The 17982-nt window shown below is 41.5% G+C and overlaps 1 protein-coding gene across 1 annotated transcript in view; it reads left to right on the forward strand.

Moving 5' to 3' along the window:
- Nucleotides 1–604: 604 nt before the first annotated feature.
- The window catches only part of LOC308175376 (alpha-2-macroglobulin-like), a gene marked incomplete at its 5' end in the record, with an annotated part of 28716 nt that continues 11338 nt past the window's right edge, over nucleotides 605–17982 (forward strand). The window contains 12 exons of the mRNA XM_080551050.1: nucleotides 605–778; nucleotides 1020–1176; nucleotides 5339–5448; nucleotides 5608–5778; nucleotides 5960–6109; nucleotides 7609–7734; nucleotides 7902–8045; nucleotides 8751–8825; nucleotides 9627–9714; nucleotides 9784–9955; nucleotides 11766–11991; nucleotides 12410–12536. Of these exons, the coding sequence (XP_080407176.1) occupies nucleotides 605–778; nucleotides 1020–1176; nucleotides 5339–5448; nucleotides 5608–5778; nucleotides 5960–6109; nucleotides 7609–7734; nucleotides 7902–8045; nucleotides 8751–8825; nucleotides 9627–9714; nucleotides 9784–9955; nucleotides 11766–11991; nucleotides 12410–12536 (1720 nt within the window). The remainder of the gene's footprint in view (nucleotides 779–1019; nucleotides 1177–5338; nucleotides 5449–5607; nucleotides 5779–5959; nucleotides 6110–7608; nucleotides 7735–7901; nucleotides 8046–8750; nucleotides 8826–9626; nucleotides 9715–9783; nucleotides 9956–11765; nucleotides 11992–12409; nucleotides 12537–17982) is intronic.

Genomic DNA, 17982 nt, shown 5'->3' on the forward strand with positions numbered 1-17982 from the left:
AAGTCCCTCTGCTTTTCTGACAGGACACTGTAGGCTACAACAGGGTCTGACCTGGTGGCTTCTTCTTTAGTCATGTTTACGTGTGGCATTCAGGTGTGGAGATGGATTCTCTTCGTCTGTTTTCACTGGCTTTGTTTCTGTCAAGAAACCCCAAGACCGTAAGTAGCCCTGCGTTGTAAACCCTGACCCTGACCCTGACCACTGAGACCGGTAGGGTTTACAGCTGTGTGTGTGTGTGTGTGTGTGTGTGTGTGTGTGTGTGTGTTTGGGTACAAGTGCAAATTCAGCATACTTGTATTTGGAAGTCTGGGCCATGTATATAAATGCACCATGAGGGGTCTGAGAATTGCTGCAATGACTAAAAGAAAGGCCAAACAGGTTGCCAAATTTTGCTCTGTCTCAGCTATTATTGGCAGCTTGGCCGTGTGGAGAAGGAGGTGTTATGTGTATCCTTAAGTGTTCAGTGCTGCTTAGCCCCGAAATATTTGATTCCCTGTTTGTATAATATAATTTGTGGAACCAAATAAAGTATTCAAATGTGTGTGTGTGTGTGTGTGTGTGTGTGTGTGTGTGTGTGTGTGTGTGTTGTCTCCGTAGGCTTTACATGGTCACCATCCCTGCAATCATCCAAGCAGGCTCTGAGACCAGACTTTGTGCCACCCTCCTGCAGCCCAACGAGTCCCTGGTCATGACCGTCTCTCTGGGCGCCGGCGAGGAGAAGAACGTCCTTTTCAACGAAACTTCTGACCAAGAGTTTTACCGCTGCTTCCAGTTTCAGGTCAGTCCAGCCCTGGTCACGGCTGTCAGGTGCAGGAGACATGAAGTAGTGTTTCCCTTCCGGAGATTATAGTTCTCAGCTTAATGCATCTCTGGAGTTACAGTTCAATGCCAAGTTGAGGTCCCTGTGGTGTCCGACTGTGGCCCTTCTGGTGGTCCTGGTGATCTCTACCTGGTTTTGATTGGATGTTGATGAAACCTTTGAGCAATGTGTTGATCCATACACTCTATGTTTCTGACAGGCCCCTGCAGTGCAGAAAGAGTTGGTGCAGAGCTTCAAGGTGGAGGTTCGTGGCGACACATTTCTGTCCACAGAGGAAGGGAAAGTCAAGATCAAACCCTACGACAACATGACGTTTGTTCAGACGGATAAACCACTCTACCTTCCAGGACAAACAGGTAATAACTGTACAGGTGTATTGCAATGATAGATGGAGTACGTCTTTGTTGAAAATGTCTCTCAAATGTCACAATATTCTAATAGTATAACTGTAATAGGGATATTTTGACGGTATCTTGACGTCCAAGTTAAAAGGTCAGAGGTCATTATATTATTCTCCAGAGTAAATGCAAACTGTCTAGTTGTTTTGCGTCAACATGGTATCTCTTTCGTTGCCTTTCTACAGTGCATTTTAGAGTCATCACCTTAGATGTCGGTTTTCGACCTGTCAATCAGCAGGTGAGTGTTGGAAATGTTTAACGTTGAAACCTGTGTTTACATAGTTTGTTTAGCTAGGACTTCAAACATTCACCATAGGCAGCCAGGAGTTTCTCAAGTGACCTGACCAGACAAAAAACTTGGCCTTAAAAAAGGGAGGCTTCATTCATACTGTAGAGGCCTGATGGGAATGTGATGCATTGTGGGGACTTTTAGAGGCTAATGAGTAAAAGCCCCACGACAGCACTTGCCTAAAGAAGACGACTCGTGTTGCGTGCACCATGTATTGTATTGTAGCCAATGCTTTGTCTCTGTGTCTATATAATATGAAGTGAGTCCACGTTCAAACTGTCTGTGTGAGTCAACAGCTTCAATTCAGATTTGTATATGCAAGGATTCCCCCTTTTTTTGTATGTTTGATTTAGGCTTTAAAGGTTAGATTAAGTGTAGTAAACCCCTGCATGTCATCATTGCTTTGAGGAGGACAAGATCTGCACTGAGAGAGGTGCAGGTAGAAATACTACATGATGTGACTGACGTTCACACTGCTACTAGCTGTAGAAGTTGACACTCTTTTGTTGCTGTTTGGGAAATGTGGTGAGTGATTGAACTTTAACCTCTATGTTTTCCCTCTACAGTACGACATCGTGGAGCTTGAGGTAAGACTCTGTAGTTCTTTGTCTTGATGATGGCAGTCACTGTAAATACAGGAGCCTATATTGTACCATGCAACATAAGGCGTCTTATTCCATTAGCACAAGTGTTGAACATCTGTCAGCTTCTTGTTTTTACAATCTTTTTTGCCCACATAGGATACAAATGGCAACAGGATAAGACAGTGGGTGAACACCACTTCCAATGGAACCAAAATATTACAATTTTCTCACTCCTTGACCTCTGAGGCAGCTACGGGAACCTATTATGTTATTGTGTGGATCGATGGGAATAAAATACGCCATGGCTTCAAAGTAGAAGAGTATGGTAAGTTGAGCTGTTGTACTTTGTTGTGCAAGCTACTTTCTTTCACCTTCCATATGTATCATGTGTTGAATTAGTTCATCAATATCCTGTATATCGTCACCTTCTTAAAATAATGGCTTAAGTCAAATTATGTTGTTGCCTAAATATCATATATTCTATATTATTTTACAAACATTTACAAAACAAAATACACATTTGGGTTCAGTTTATTCCGTTTTTCTCAACTTGAAAATATGACTTAAAATATGAAACATGACTTTAAATAATATATAGGCTATATATAACCTCTTCTTATCCACCTCATTTTTCTGGTTTTCTGCTCGAAATGACATGCCCACAGTGAATATAGAATATCTCCACAATCACAAGGGCCTTCATAATGATCTTGTTATCAAATGAAAGCTAACACCTGTGGGGTGGCTGTAGAAGTGTCAGAATCAAAATCTATGTTACTGTGTCAGAGTAAATAGAGCTAGAACATTATAAAAAATCTAAAATTCAGTCTCCGCCTAAAGAAACAACAGCTTTTACAGTGAATATCACCTTGGAAACCTGATAACGAAGCCCAAATCATCTAGGAATCAGTACTCCAGGGTCTTATTAGTACTTGTGCCAAAGTCGATGCTAGTAATGTGAGCAAATGCAACTTTGTACCTGTTTTAGTACAGGTATGTTTAGGCGGACACCTATATGTTTAGGCCATTTGGAGATATGTTGGCACCATCTTTGACCTTTGACCTTTCTCATGTATCAGATTTCTTTTTTTCTTTTCTTTTTCTTTTTTCTTTTTTTGAGTTGGCCGACCAATGGTATGGAAATTTGGCGTTGAAACCGGACATGACACATTCTCCAGTTGGAGAAAACTGGATGTGACTTAGACTTAGGCCGTGTTTACCGTCTCTGGAAAAAAATGGTGGCATCGTATAGCATGCAAAGTTGTGAAAAAAATGTGATATCGATGAAGAGAATTGATCGAGGTAAACTCTTTATCACTTCGGATGCCCATGGGGGTCCGTTGGCTCCTATGAGGATAAAATATGACTTACCGGTAACACCAGAACAGTCATGAGGGGTAGTTTGACCCCTGTGAGTAACGAAAAATGTTATATCTTTGCACTCGATCAAATTTCAGGACCCTCCTTTCATGACTTTTCCTAGATATAATAATAATAATAATAATTTATTAAATTTATATAGCGCTTTTCCAAGGCTCAAAGAAGCTGACAATATATGATACACATGGGGACACACAAAAACAACAAGTAACAACAACAAGTAACATGGAACACAGAGTCAGCGAACGGGGAGGGGGGGGGGGGGGGGGTGATATGTGCGTTCTACCACCCAGTATCCTTACATTTTCAACATCACACCAGGATAAGATAATATAAAGCTATTTTGCTGTTTTTCTGTGAGGGAAGCAGGCTAATTTACAAACGGCCAACTAGTGGTCGTTGTGTGGAAGTAGCAGCTTGAGCATTGTAAAGAGGGGCCCCTGAGGCGGCTCTTTTAGTAGGTAAAAAAGGCACGGTTGTTCTAGTGTTAATCCATTCTTTTAAGAAGTTGACGATAGATGATATTAATATCTGGGCTCACTGATGTGTCTTATCTTTAGTTTTGCCAAAGTTTGATGTAAAACTGAAGGCAGCTGGAGAAGCCAGCGTCGGTCAAGAGGAATTCAGAGTTAAAATCTGTGCCACGTAAGTCTGCTGTACCTTACTGTTTTGTTCACAATACAATGTCTGACTAAAAATAATGAATAGATTTTGTATTATTTTGTAGTATTTTTTAAATTTATTATTGCATTCACTATGTCACTATGAACCCCAGATACTTCAACCAAGTGTTGGGTTATGATATTAGATTGATTGAAAATTTGAGAAATCCAAAGTCTATTTATCATACGTTTTTGTGATTCTTTCCCTAGGTACACGTATGGCCAGCTAGTCCCTGGGACAGCTGAGTTCGGGCTGTGCCGTGTGCGGTATACATTAAAAAATGTTGCTAAATTGAACCCCTGCCACAATGCATCATTAGAGGTCTGTCTACCCCCCTGACACTAGCGTCACAAGGACGCAAGGTTCTCACAACATGTAATCCTCATCAAAATGATCCCCCGTTAGATTTGGTGCATGCCTCGTTTTGTTATGGAATCTATGTGCATGATACCATAATATGCAGTGGTATGCTACAGTATGTAACCCCACTGATGTTTACTGGATTCCATGAAATTTGTTGCAAATGTTACTTTTTATTGAAGGTAAACTGAATCTAATGGAGGAACTTAAATATAAAAATATTACTGGAACTTACTTTGATCCATTCTGAAAAAACTGGCCCGTGGAATGGCTTTGGCCAACATCTCAACTCTGTACATGATGATGATGAGGTTGAAATTAAAAGCAATATTTTTAAATTGTTTGCTTTTTCCAGTTGGACAGATCTGGCTGTGGCTCCTTTGCTTTCAACATGTCAATTTTAAAAAGAATCAATGAGAAAGTCATCCAAGACTACAGCCTTAATCTCTATGTCAGGGTAGAGGAGGAGGGGACAGGTAAGGCATTCTGTCATCACTTCGTAGACACAAAAAAATGCATTAGAAATCTTAGTTGATTTTGCTTCTTTTTTTTTCCTTTAAAAAAAAAAAACGGCCCCTTGTTCTGCTTTGTAACAATACATAACATTGCCCAACAACTTTAATAACCGTTTTACTACATGGATATTCAGCAATGTAATGGAATGCATTTCTGATCAATACTATATGTTTTGTGTTTAGAGGGAGTGATGTTTGGTATGAGAAATGGACCAGCTGTTAAAATGTTTCCCCTTAACAGGCGTTTCTCAATTAGTGTTACATTATAATGTTTCCCCACGGCAGGTGTTTCTCAATTGGTGTTACATTATAATGTTTCCCCTTCACAGGTATTTCACGTTCACAAGAGAAACGCATTTCGCTCACCTATGAGATTGGAAAGCTTTCATTTGTTGAGACTCCTAATATTTATACGCATGGATCAATTGTAGAGGGCAAGGTGAGTTCAAATATAATTGACTTTCCTTTCCTGTTGTACATTTACACTATGATGAATGTTGTGTCAATTTACTATGTGTTGCTGTGCACGAATCCTGTTTCACTTGATGGGACATTGAAATGTATAACATGAATGAGATACTTTCCCCCTTTTCCTCAGGTTAAAGTGGTTCATTACAATAACACACCTATACCTGACAAGTTAGTCTACTTGCTTGAGGGTGAAAGGTGGTCAGCCAAACTCCTGCAGAACCTCACCACAGACAGTGAAGGCATTGCCAGTTTCTCTGTCAATACAACTGATATGCCTGAAGCAGATATTATACTGAGAGTAAGTGTGATTCTGACCTATTTTTGTGGGGGAAAGACGGTGCTAAACATTAGCATTGGGACTAATTAAAACATTTCTCCCTTTTGTTACCTTACAGATCAGCTGCACACAACAAATGGACTCTTATTCGTATAGGACCCCATATTTTGTCAGTGGGCTACTAACCATCTCCTTGATCCAGCCTGCCGCTCCTCACAGTAAAACAGTCAGCTATCTGGAAATCCAGGAGAGAGACCAATCACTGCCGTGTGAGGGAGAGGAGCCAATCATCATTGAGTACACCATCGTGGGGGAGACCGTGGCCATGGGCTCTGTGGATCTGTTCTACCTAGTGAGTAACATCAGGACCGGGCTGTGACAACCATAGAACCAGAAGGAACACAACAGATATTCTCTAGTGGATAGACCTCCGCTGGGACCATACTGAACAATCTATGCTCTCACTGCAATGTACGTCGCTTTGGATACAAAACGTCAGCTGAATGGCAAATATACAGTCACCAAACACTTTATTAGGAACACCTGTGGACATCCATGGACCCAACCTGCCTTGTGTCAACAGTCCCAGCTGGTGGAGGTGGTGTGATGGTGTGGGGAATGTTTTCTAGGCACACATTGGGTTAATGCTAAACAATCATCGCTTTAATGCCACAATCTATTTGAGTATTGTTGTTGATCAAGTGCATCCCTTCTTGGCTACAATATACACTGCCCGTACACTTTATTAGGAACACTATACTAATACTGGGTAGGGCCTTTGCTCTCAAAGCAGCCTATTCATGATCCCACAAGATTCTGGTCCATATGATATGACTGCAGCACACAATTCCTGCATATTTTTCAGGTGCACTTTCAATCTGTGAATCTCCCGTTCTACCACATCTCAAAGGTCTTCTATTGGATTCATATCCAACTAAGTTTTAACCCCCCCACCCTTTAACTGGGGGATATATAGAAAAATATCCTTTAGTTGAAGGGAATAATGTGGGAATAATGCTGTGTTCGCGTATCTTGATGTGTTAACGTTACTGCAGTTCGCTAGGCAAACGTGAATTACTTGAGATACGGAGGTCTGTTGCCTGCATTGAAACATAATGGCTGATGTACAGACGTCAATCATGGCTTAATATATATATATATATATATATATATATATATATACCACTATATTATATATATATATATATATACCACTATATTATTTATATACTGTATATATATACCACTGTCCCTCTTCTAGGTCTTATCCAGAGGGGCCATTGTCCATCAAGGACTCCTGAAGGTTGATGTACTTGACAGTCCAGGTGAGAGAGCAGGATTCTCCCTCAGAAAAGAGTTGTTGAGTGTTAGATGTCCTGTCTGATGTTCGCATGTTTAAAGATGTCCTGTATGAATATAATAGAATAGACTTTATTGTCCTTGTGCAGTTGCCTATACAATGAAATTGTAGTGGTTCTTCTGAAGGTGCAAAAACAGAAAACATATTCATATATACACATGTAATCACAAATATTACACACTAGACAAATTAAAAAGCGAAAATGCTATAAAACAAGCTGAGACAATGAGGTCCGTGGTGTCAAGTGCAAATAGAGACAACAATCTTAAGAAAATAAAAATGACGATGTTGACATGCTGTCTGATGTTAGCATGTTCAAAGATGTCCTGTATGACGATGTTGACATGCTCTTTGATGTTAGCATGTTCAAAGATGTCCTGTATGACGATGTTGACATGCTCTTTGATGTTAGCATGTTCAAAGATGTCCTGTATGGCGATGTTGACACACACTCTGATGTTGCAGTAACCTCGGGGGAAATCACCTTAAAGGTGGCAGTGTCTCCAGATATGTCCCCGGTGGTTCAGGTCCTGGTGTACGTCATCTTACCCAGCGAGACTGTCATCGCTGACAGCAGGGACTTCCCCATGGAGAAATGCTTCAAGCACAAGGTGTGTGTGTGTGTATGTATGTGTGTGGATGTGTGCGTATGTGTGTGTGTGTGGGTGTGTGTCATAGACATAAATATAGAATGTTGTGTACAGTCGAAGTGGTCTCTTTTCATAAAATAAACAGAAAGGGCGTTATGGCAGTGAGCAGTGCTGTTTGTGTGTGTCAGGTCCAGGTCCAGTACTCCCCCTCCAGGGCCGTCCCGGGGGAGCAGAACACCCTGCAGGTGACGTCTCTGCCCGGCTCCCTCTGTGGCCTCAGCGCTGTGGACCAGAGTGTTCTGATCAAGGAGCCGGGCCAGGAGCTGGACGTTGACAAGGTAACGGAGCCACGCTGATGGAGAGAACATCAGCAGAGGAGAGAACCAGCCTGCCAGGTCACTGGGCTTGGAGGGGACACCACATTGGTTCATAGAAATGGGTCATTTGACTTAGCACCGCCATTTATAAAGTTGTTATAAGTAGTTTATTGACTGTTTATTATTCTGTTGTAGACTCTTGATAGGTCATACTAGGTCATAGGTCATGCACTGTTATTCATGTTGTATAATGCGTTGACAAATGCTTGCAATGCACATTTTCAAACCCTTTGTAGAACTTTAATGAACAAGTTATTCTTTTTATAACGTTTTATTGTCATCAGAAGTAATGGAGCTCTTTTTGCGCACCAACAGGTAAAATAGTGTAAATATCACTGCTAATGCGTAATCAGATTCAGCTCAGGTGCTGGAGCTGAAGAGTATCAAATGGGATGAGAAGAAGCATCCGCACACTCAATTTTTTTTTATTGTGCAGCTTTCGGTCGTTCAGGTCTGTTGCAGCTTTCGGTCGTTCAGGTCTATTGCAGCTTTCGGTCGTTCAGGTCTATTGCTTGCGCAATAAAAAAACATCGATTTTTATGCACAGTCTTGAGTGTGCCGATGCCTCTTCTCATCCCATGCGCACCAACAGGTGACATAAATACCAACAGGTGAGAAAGATTTCATAATTAATCTGGTAATTCCATCTCATCTTTTATTCCATAGATATTCGATTTGTTACCAGTGACGAAGGTGTCACGTGTTCCATATGACCTTGAAGATCCTTTTGAGTGTTTACGGGTGAGACCAATACGGAGACCAAGAAGGTCGTCCCCACCATGGATACGCCCACGCCCAGGACGTGGTGACAAAAAGGAAGCCTATGAGGTTTTTCAGGTAAATTGCTTCATCTTGTTTTCAACCAATGGTGACACCAGCTGGTGAAATCATAAACCATAAACCAATCATAAACCACAAGTAGTTTTTCAGTTTTTTTGCATAGTCTGAAACTACAGATTGCAAGCTTTCACATTATGTGTCATACATTGAATTAGGAAAGAAATTCAAGACGACATGAGTATTTGAATGTTGGAATGCGACAGAATGGGAGAAAAGTAACTCTAATGAAACCTCAGCTACAAACGCTGCTAACAGCTAGCGGCTAACAGCTAGCTGCTAACAGTGGTACAGAGCTACGAACGTCTTACTGCCTTTTTATAACATCACAACATGTTGAGAGAACATCGACATGCTAAAAACACATAACTACACATCATTTAATGAACACATGTCCTAAAACGAAAGTGTGTTTACAAGTCATTATCACTTACCGGTTGCCTACGGCAAACAAGAACAGTGAATCCAATCCACTTCTGCTTCTGCTTCTTCTTATTTAGCTGTAAATGTGGCGGCAGGACTGAGCCGTAGATTGTTGTCTATTACAGCACCACCTAGAGGCCATTTATGGTTTTGGAGTACAGGGTGGACATGAACTTCGATATGGCCAAATACGAAATGTTTCATAAATATTAGATTCAACTTTTAAACTCTCATTCATGTAGTAATGTGTGCTTTATTTCTGTTTGAATTTCATTTCTCAAGAACATGGGACTGAAGATGGCAACTAATTTAGTTACCAGAACGCCTTCATGTCTAACGTATAAAGGGAAAGAGTATCATTATGGGCTAAGTAAGTTTTTCTCTTCCTACTCTCACCATTGACACCAGTTATGTAACCAGATGAAATTCAAGATGTCAGTTTGTTATGCTAATATATGGAATTATGTTTACGTAGGCTATATAACTAGGCTTGAAGATAGTGACCCTAGTATTATGGGAATGGCTAGCAGACCAGGAGGAGAACCACCACCCATACAGACAGTCCGTACGTTCTTCCCTGAGACATGGATATGGGAGCTTGTAGAAGTGGGGTATGTAGCCTAATAACCTTGTAGAAGTGGGGTATGTAGCCTACTAACCTTGTAGAAGTGGGGTATGTAGCCTAACCAACCTTGTAGAAGTGGGGTATGTAGCCTAACCAACCTTGTAGAAGTGGGGTATGTAGCCTACTAACCTTGTAGAAGTGGGTATGTAGCCTACTAACCTTGTAGAAGTGGGGTATGTAGCCTACTAACCTTGTAGAAGTGGGGTATGTAGCCTAACCAACCTTGTAGAAGTGGGGTATGTAGCCTACTAACCTTGTAGAAGTGGGGTATGTAGCCTAACCTTGTAGAAGTGGGGTATGTAGCCTACTAACCTTGTAGAAGTGGGGTATGTAGCCTAACTAACCTTGTAGAAGTGGGGTATGTAGCCTAACTAACCTTGTAGAAGTGGGGTATGTAGCCTAACTAACCTTGTAGAAGTGGGGTATGTAGCCTAACTAACCTTGTAGAAGTGGGGTATGTAGCCTAACTAACCTTGTAGAAGTGGGGTATGTAGCCTAACCAACCTTGTAGAAGTGGGGTATGTAGCCTAACCAACCTTGTAGAAGTGGGGTATGTAGCCTAACCAACCTTGTAGAAGTGGGGTATGTAGCCTACTAACCTTGTAGAAGTGGGGTATATAGCCTAACTAACCTTGTAGAAGTGAGGTATATAGCCTAACTAACCTTGTAGAAGTGAGGTATATAGCCTAACTAACCTTGTAGAAGTGGGGTATATAGCCTAACTAACCTTGTAGAAGTGGGGTATGTAGCCTAACCTTGTAGAAGTGGGTATGTAGCCTAACTAACCTTGTAGAAGTGGGTATGTAGCCTAACTAACCTTGTAGAAGTGGGGTATATAGCCTAACTAACCTTGTAGAAGTGGGGTATGTAGCCTAACTAACCTTGTAGAAGTGGGGTATGTAGCCTAACTAACCTTGTAGAAGTGGGTATGTAGCCTAACTAACCTTGTAGAAGTGGGGTATGTAGCCTAACTAACCTTGTAGAAGTGGGGTATGTAGCCTAACCTTGTAGAAGTTGGTATGTAGCCTACTAACCTTGTAGAAGTGGGGTATGTAGCCTACTAACCTTGTAGAAGTGGGGTATGTAGCCTAACTAACATTGTAGAAGTGGGGTATGTAGCCTAACTAACCTTGTAGAAGTGGGGTATGTAGCCTAACCTTGTAGAAGTGGGTATGTAGCCTACTAACCTTGTAGAAGTGGGGTATGTAGCCTACTAACCTTGTAGAAGTGTGGTATGTAGCCTAACTAACCTTGTAGAAGTGGGGTATGTAGCCTAACTAACCTTGTAGAAGTGGGGTATGTAGCCTACTAACCTTGTAGAAGTGGGGTATGTAGCCTACTAACCTTGTAGAAGTGGGGTATGTAGCCTACTAACCTTGTAGAAGTGGGGTATGTAGCCTAACCAACCTTGTAGAAGTGGGGTATGTAGCCTAACCTTGTAGAAGTGGGGTATGTAGCCTAACTAACCTTGTAGAAGTGGGGTATGTAGCCTAACTAACCTTGTAGAAGTGGGGTATGTAGCCTACTAACCTTGTAGAAGTGGGGTATGTAGCCTAACTAACCTTGTAGAAGTGGGGTATGTAGCCTACTAACCTTGTAGAAGTGGGGTATGTAGCCTAACCAACCTTGTAGAAGTCGGGTAGGTAGCCTAACCAACCTTGTAGAAGTGGGGTATAAGGCGAGAAGAGCTGCGCAGATTCCAGTTATGTAATTGCCGTCATCAGTGGTCCTAAATGACATGATGTGTTTGTCTCTAGACAGTCAACCTCTGTATCACATGAAGTGTTTGTCTCTAGAGAGTCAGGCTCAGCCGACGTGCCCCTCACTGTCCCAGACACCATCACCACCTGGCAGACGGAGGCGTTCTGCCTGTCCCCTGAGGGCTTCGGTCTGGCTCCTCCCACGGAGCTCACCGTCTTCCAGCCCTTCTTCCTGGAGCTCACCCTTCCCTTCTCCATCATCCGGGGCGAGCACTTTGAGCTGAAGGCCACCCTCTTCAACTACCTGCCCAAGTGCATCATGGTACTGTTTGCACGGCATCCTGGGTGGAGCTCTGTGTTGTGTTTACATTGTGTTGACTCTTGTACCTTTGATACGTAATAGTGTGATATACACGTTTCATTGTTATAATTCAAGATTAATGTTTATACCTCAACAATGTCGGTGATTTTAAAGCGTTGAAAAAAAAATGGTTCATTAACTACTGTAGCTGACAATACTACATCATACACACAAGGTTGTCTAGAAAGTTAAGAAGGAATACTGTGATATTTCTGTACTGTTGCAGATAGTCTAGCTAGCTAGTTAAATTCGACTAACAATTGGCCATTAAGGCTGGTTTTCCAGGGTTTATGTTCAATTAATTCCAAAGAAGTTTGTTGTCTCATTGTTCATTTGGAGTAATTTTCCACATTGTCTTACGGGTGGTCTTCTCTGGCAGGTGTCTGTGACTCCCGGCCCTTCCTCAGACTACACTCTCACACCCGTGTCAGGGCTCCAGTACTCTTCCTGCCTGTGCGCCAGTGGAAGAAAGACCTTCAGCTGGACCTTAGCTGCCTCTGCCCTGGGTGAGTCTCCAGCCGCCATCCCACCTTCATCCTGCAGAGTAATAGTAATAGTAATAATAATAATAATAATTCAAAGGCGCTGAAAGACGCTGACAATATGGGAAGAACAGAAAACACAGAAACAACAAGCAACAGATAACAGGAGCACATAGAACACAGAGTTAACGAACAGGGAACAATTAACACAGCAATGTCCAGGGGGGGGTAGGGGGGGTGCCAGGGTTGGGGGAGATGGGTAGGGGAGGTTGTATGCATGGGAGAACAGGTAGGTTTTGAGGTGGGATTTAAAAGTGATGGTGGGACAGTGAGAGTGTCTTCACTTAGACTCGCTGGGTCTAAACCCAAGGATGAAATTGCCCATATGCCAAATGGTTGTGACACTGCTGATCCAGTCTTCATACAGGGTATCCGCGGTGTCTTGAAAAGTATTAAAAGTTGATAAATCAATTTTGCGAAAATCAAGACCCAACTCTTTGACTGCCAGCCATGTTCAGAGCGGAGAGCTCCACACTGCCAGACTTTTGGGGCATTTTCGCTGAACTTTGAAGACCCACCAAATATTGACTTTTCGGACTACATAAACATTGAACATATCTACCAAAACTTTAGACTCTCTTCTTTCATCAGAAAAAGAAAGTTTGTTTCTAGCCTCTTTGAGTGTTTAGAAATCGGCCGTAGAACATAGGGTGGTTTCAGCAAAAACACCTGATTTTGACCAATAAACAGAGAAAACGAGCTTTTTCTGCAGAACTTTTTTTTTTTTTGTTTTTTCTGCACTTTTTCTGTATCATCCGACTCTGAACTGTTTGAAGAGTCGCGCGATGGCCGCGCTGCTCCGCGATGCTCCGCAATGCTCCGCGTCGCAATGCTCCGCGCCGCGTTTGGCACATACCCTGATCCGTTTCGCCATTACTACAACCCACAGCAAGCCACTTCCTTCTCCAGGCTTTTATCGAACTACTGCCCCCATCTGGGACCGAAATACATTACACCCAAGTCTGAAATTCACTCGCTAGGTGTAGAACATGTCAATAACGCGATCCCCGCTATAAGACGCCAATTGGCGTCTTTGGCAGTCAATGAGTATTAAAAAGTCTTATCACGATTTTATGAGGTCTTGAATTTTGTAGGTATTTTTCGGAATTAGACTCTGTCCAAAGAGTTTGAGTCCTAAAAACTTTTAGTAAAAGTTTGTGAATTTATTAGTTTTATTAAAAAACAAAGATGAACCTGAAATTGTGTTGTATGATAGTGGTCTAGTCTATTGCGAACTAAAACTGTTAAGTTAAAGGTGTCACTGATCAAATCAAATCAAATTTTATTTGTATAGCGCATTTCTTACAAGATGTAACTCAATGCGCTTCACACAATGAAAATGTTCAGTCAGTCAATCAATCAATCAATACTGACAGAGCCGCGAGCAGGCAAAAGTAAAAAAACCTGTATACTATGTAGCCAGGAAAAATTCCCTTGCAGCCCTCTACCAATAGAGCGACTACTAGCCAGTTTGCTTACCAGTACCCAGCGGTCCAGGGGAGGCCAGGACCACCGGCACAAAGCAAGCAAGCAAGGGCAAAAACCTGTACACCATGTATCCAGGAAAAATTCCTTGCATATTATCGGCGTACACACTGTCCATAAATTTTGTGTTGTATTTGCATCGTTCTGCATCCAGTATGGTCACAGGTCCTGCCAAAAGAGAAACTTAAGCACAGTTATGATGCAACAACACAATAGAGACAGTAAAGATGACAGCAATACAACCTGATGGTGGTCCTGGTACACCCTTGTACTGGTTCCAGTACTGCTCTAGGTGCTATTTGGAGCTGACAGTGCCTCATCAGCACCCGGGTCCATTTTCCTGTCAATACAAATCTCAAAAACACGAGTATGGTGTAATGGCCTAGTGATCCTAGTTCTATAATGTCCAATGTCTCCCTTAGTATCAAAAGGCGACATTGAATAAGTAGGTTTTGAGGTCACGCTTAAAAATGTCCTGAGTTTTAGACAACCTCAGGCCCTCAGGTAGGGTGTTCCACAATCTAGGAGCATATATGCTAAAAGCTGATCCTCCAAATCTCTTTGTCCTAGCCTCTGGCACTATTAAAAGTTCCGTGCCACTAGACCGTAGGGGTCTAGCTGGTGTGTATCTTATGAGCATGTCCACCATGTAATTGGGTGCATTACAGTGAAGTGATTTATAAACTAGTAAAAGGATCTTAAAGTCTATTCTATGACTGACAGGGAGCCAGTGTAGTGATCTCAAGACAGGTGTGATGTGCGCTCTCCGTTTGGTCCTAGTAAGGACACGAGCAGCAGCATTTTGAACCATTTGTAGTCTATTTATCATTTTTTTGGGGAGACCTGTCAGGAGAGCATTACAGTAATCTAGCCTACTAGTAACAAACGCATGCATTAATTTTTCAGTGTCTGCCTGGGAGAGAAATGATTGTACCTTAGTGATGTTTCTTAGATGGTAGAAGGATGTTTTAATAGTGTTATTAATATGAGTTTCAAAATTTAGATCTGGGTCAATTATGACACCAAGATTCCTGGCCTGACACTTAGTGTTAAGAGCTAGTGTTTTCAAGTGTGCAGATAATTTCTCTCTCCCAGTTTTCTCGCCAATGATCAATACCTCTGTTTTTTCTTGATTGAGTTGGAGAAAGTTTTGTGTCATCCAAATATTAATATCGGCAATACAGTCTATCAGGTGGTCGATCATCTTGTAGTCGTTGGGAGTTACTGAGATATAAAGCTGAGTGTCGTCAGCATAGCTGTGGTAGTTAACGCTATGCTTCTTGATAACAGAACTGAGGGGTAGCATGTATAGGCTAAAAAGCAACGGTCCTAAAATGGACCCCTGGGGAACTCCACAGGTTGTGCTATAATTTTTTGACTTATGGTCACCAAGGGCTACACAGTAATCACGGTCAGCCAGGTAAGTCCTGAACCAGTTTAAGACCGGACCTGAGAGGCCAACCCAGTTTTCAAGTCTCTCAATAAGTATGGAGTGGTCTACCGTATCAAAGGCTGCACTTAAGTCTAAGAGTACAAGAATCGAGAGTTTTTTCGAGTCTGCATTTATCCTAAAGTCATTAGTTACCTTAAGCAAAGCGGTTTCTGTGCTGTGGTATGATCGGAAACCTGACTGAAGTGGGTCATACCTATTATTTAGGACTAAGACTTCATGAAGCTGTCTATACGCTGCCTTTTCTAAAATTTTGCTTAGAAAAGTGAGATTGGATATTGGTCTACAGTTTTTTGGATCAGAAGGATCTAGGTTACTTTTCTTCAGGGTGGGTCTAACCAGGGCAGTTTTTAGCGCCGCTGGAAATATCCCTTTAAGTAGGGAGTGATTTACAATGCCTAGTATGTCATCAGACACAGATTCAAAAATGTCCTTAAAAAAGGTGGTAGGAATAGGGTCAAGAGGACACGTAGACGGTTTAAGCTGTGACACAATTTTACCTAGTGTTTCCGTACTAATCATGGTGAACATGCTCATAGTCATGTTCTGTGGTGACGGATCTGTGGTGCTACACAAACCTAGTCTTTCCTGAGTAATACACATTCTAATATTTGTTATCTTATCCCTGAAGTGGGCTGCAAATTCCTCGCATTTGGTGACAGAGGCTGCGCCGTCTAGAGTCCTAGGAGCAGGGTTTACAAGGCAATCAATTGTCGAGAACAAGACCCTGGGGTTATTCTTGTTTGTAGATATTATCTCTGAGAAGTGATTTTTCCTAGCATTTCGCATTGCCAAGTTAAAGGCAGATAGATGTTCTTTAAAAATATTCTGATCAATCTGTAGTTTGCTCTTTCTCCATCTGCGCTCAGCTTTTCTACATGTTCTCTTTAAGAGATTTATTTCACTGTTTCGCCATGGTGCTCTCCTCTTTGCTCCAACCTTTTTTAGTTTGGTAGGTGTCAGGGAGTCTAGGGCCATTTTTACTTTATTGTTAAAGGTAGTTACTAAGTCGTTTTCACATAACGTGGGAGTTGTGTGATTACTGTTCATTAAAGCTTTGAAATGTTCAGCCACTGCAGGGGTAAGATAACGTTTTTTAACAACACGTTCAGCATTGCTTTCAGCTTTACGTGTTACAATGGTAAAGAAAATACAGAAATGGTCAGAGAGGGCCAGGTCGCTGATACCTGATATTGAGACCTCAAGACCCTTTATAATCACAAGATCAAGGGTATGGCCATGATTGTGGGTGGGTTCATTGACATGTTGGACAAAATCCATAGATTCCAAGAGGTCAATAAATTCCCTAGCCCTCAAGTCAGCCTCATTATCAACATGAAAGTTAAAATCACCAGTGATAATAATCCTATCATAGTTGGGATGGATAATGGATAGGAACTCAGAGAAGTCAGGTAGGAAGGTAGGGGCTGGTTTCGGCGGCCTGTATACAGTTACCGTAAGAATAGGTGGTTGGCATGCCATAACTGTGGCATGATATTCAAAGGATGTCAACGGTTACAGCTCGAAGTGGCGGTGAGGTCTGGAAAAATATTTACAAGGTCTTTAAAAAGTCTTAGGAAGGTATTGAAATTAACCTCAAGATTCCTGTATATACCCTGTCATAGAAACCACACCTAGTCACTACCTGCACCCTGTCAGGACACAGAGGAAAACCCTGACAGACATATGGACGGCATTATCATTACCAGACATATGCATTATCATTACCAGACATATGCATTATCATTACCAGACATGTGCTTTATCATTACCAGACATATACTCACTATATATTCACTATTCTAAAACCAATTGAATCACTCTACAAACAAACACTGAAAATCTTGGATAAAAAGCCTAATAGTCATCATCATTGTCACATTATCCTCAAGTATAATCTGTTCAGTATGGAGAACTTTAAACAATATACATACATGTGTCTCATATTTAAGATACTTAATGGATTAGCTCCCCCTCCTTTAGGTGCATACGTCACTGTTAAGGAGTCACGGGTAACACGGTCAGCAACCAGACGAGACTGTGCTGTTCCATATAAATTTAACATTTTCCGTAAGAGCCGCAAAAATGTGGAATACACTCCCTACTAGTATTAGGAACCATAGTAATTATCATACATTTAAAATTAAACTGCAACATCACATAAAATCTCAACAAATCTGCACACATTACTAACTGATTACCTGTATAGTAGCAATATGATAACGTTGTTTTTTTGGTAATTTGTTATTGTTTATTTGATATTGTGTGTCCTGTATAATCCGTTTTAATGTAACTTTTAAGTATGCTCCTGCTCAGGGACTGCAGGTGCAATTTAGCCCTTATAGCTAACCCTGGCACATTTACATTGATTGAGATATTAATGTTGATTAATGTGCGTTGTCCCTGAATAAAATAAAATAAATAAAAATGCATTATCATTACCAGATATATGCTTTATCGTTACCAGACATATGC

Source organism: Nansenia antarctica (genome assembly GCF_963989245.1).
Source record: "Nansenia antarctica genome assembly, contig: SCAFFOLD_214, whole genome shotgun sequence".
In the NCBI taxonomy this organism is placed as follows: domain Eukaryota; kingdom Metazoa; phylum Chordata; class Actinopteri; order Argentiniformes; family Microstomatidae; genus Nansenia; species Nansenia antarctica.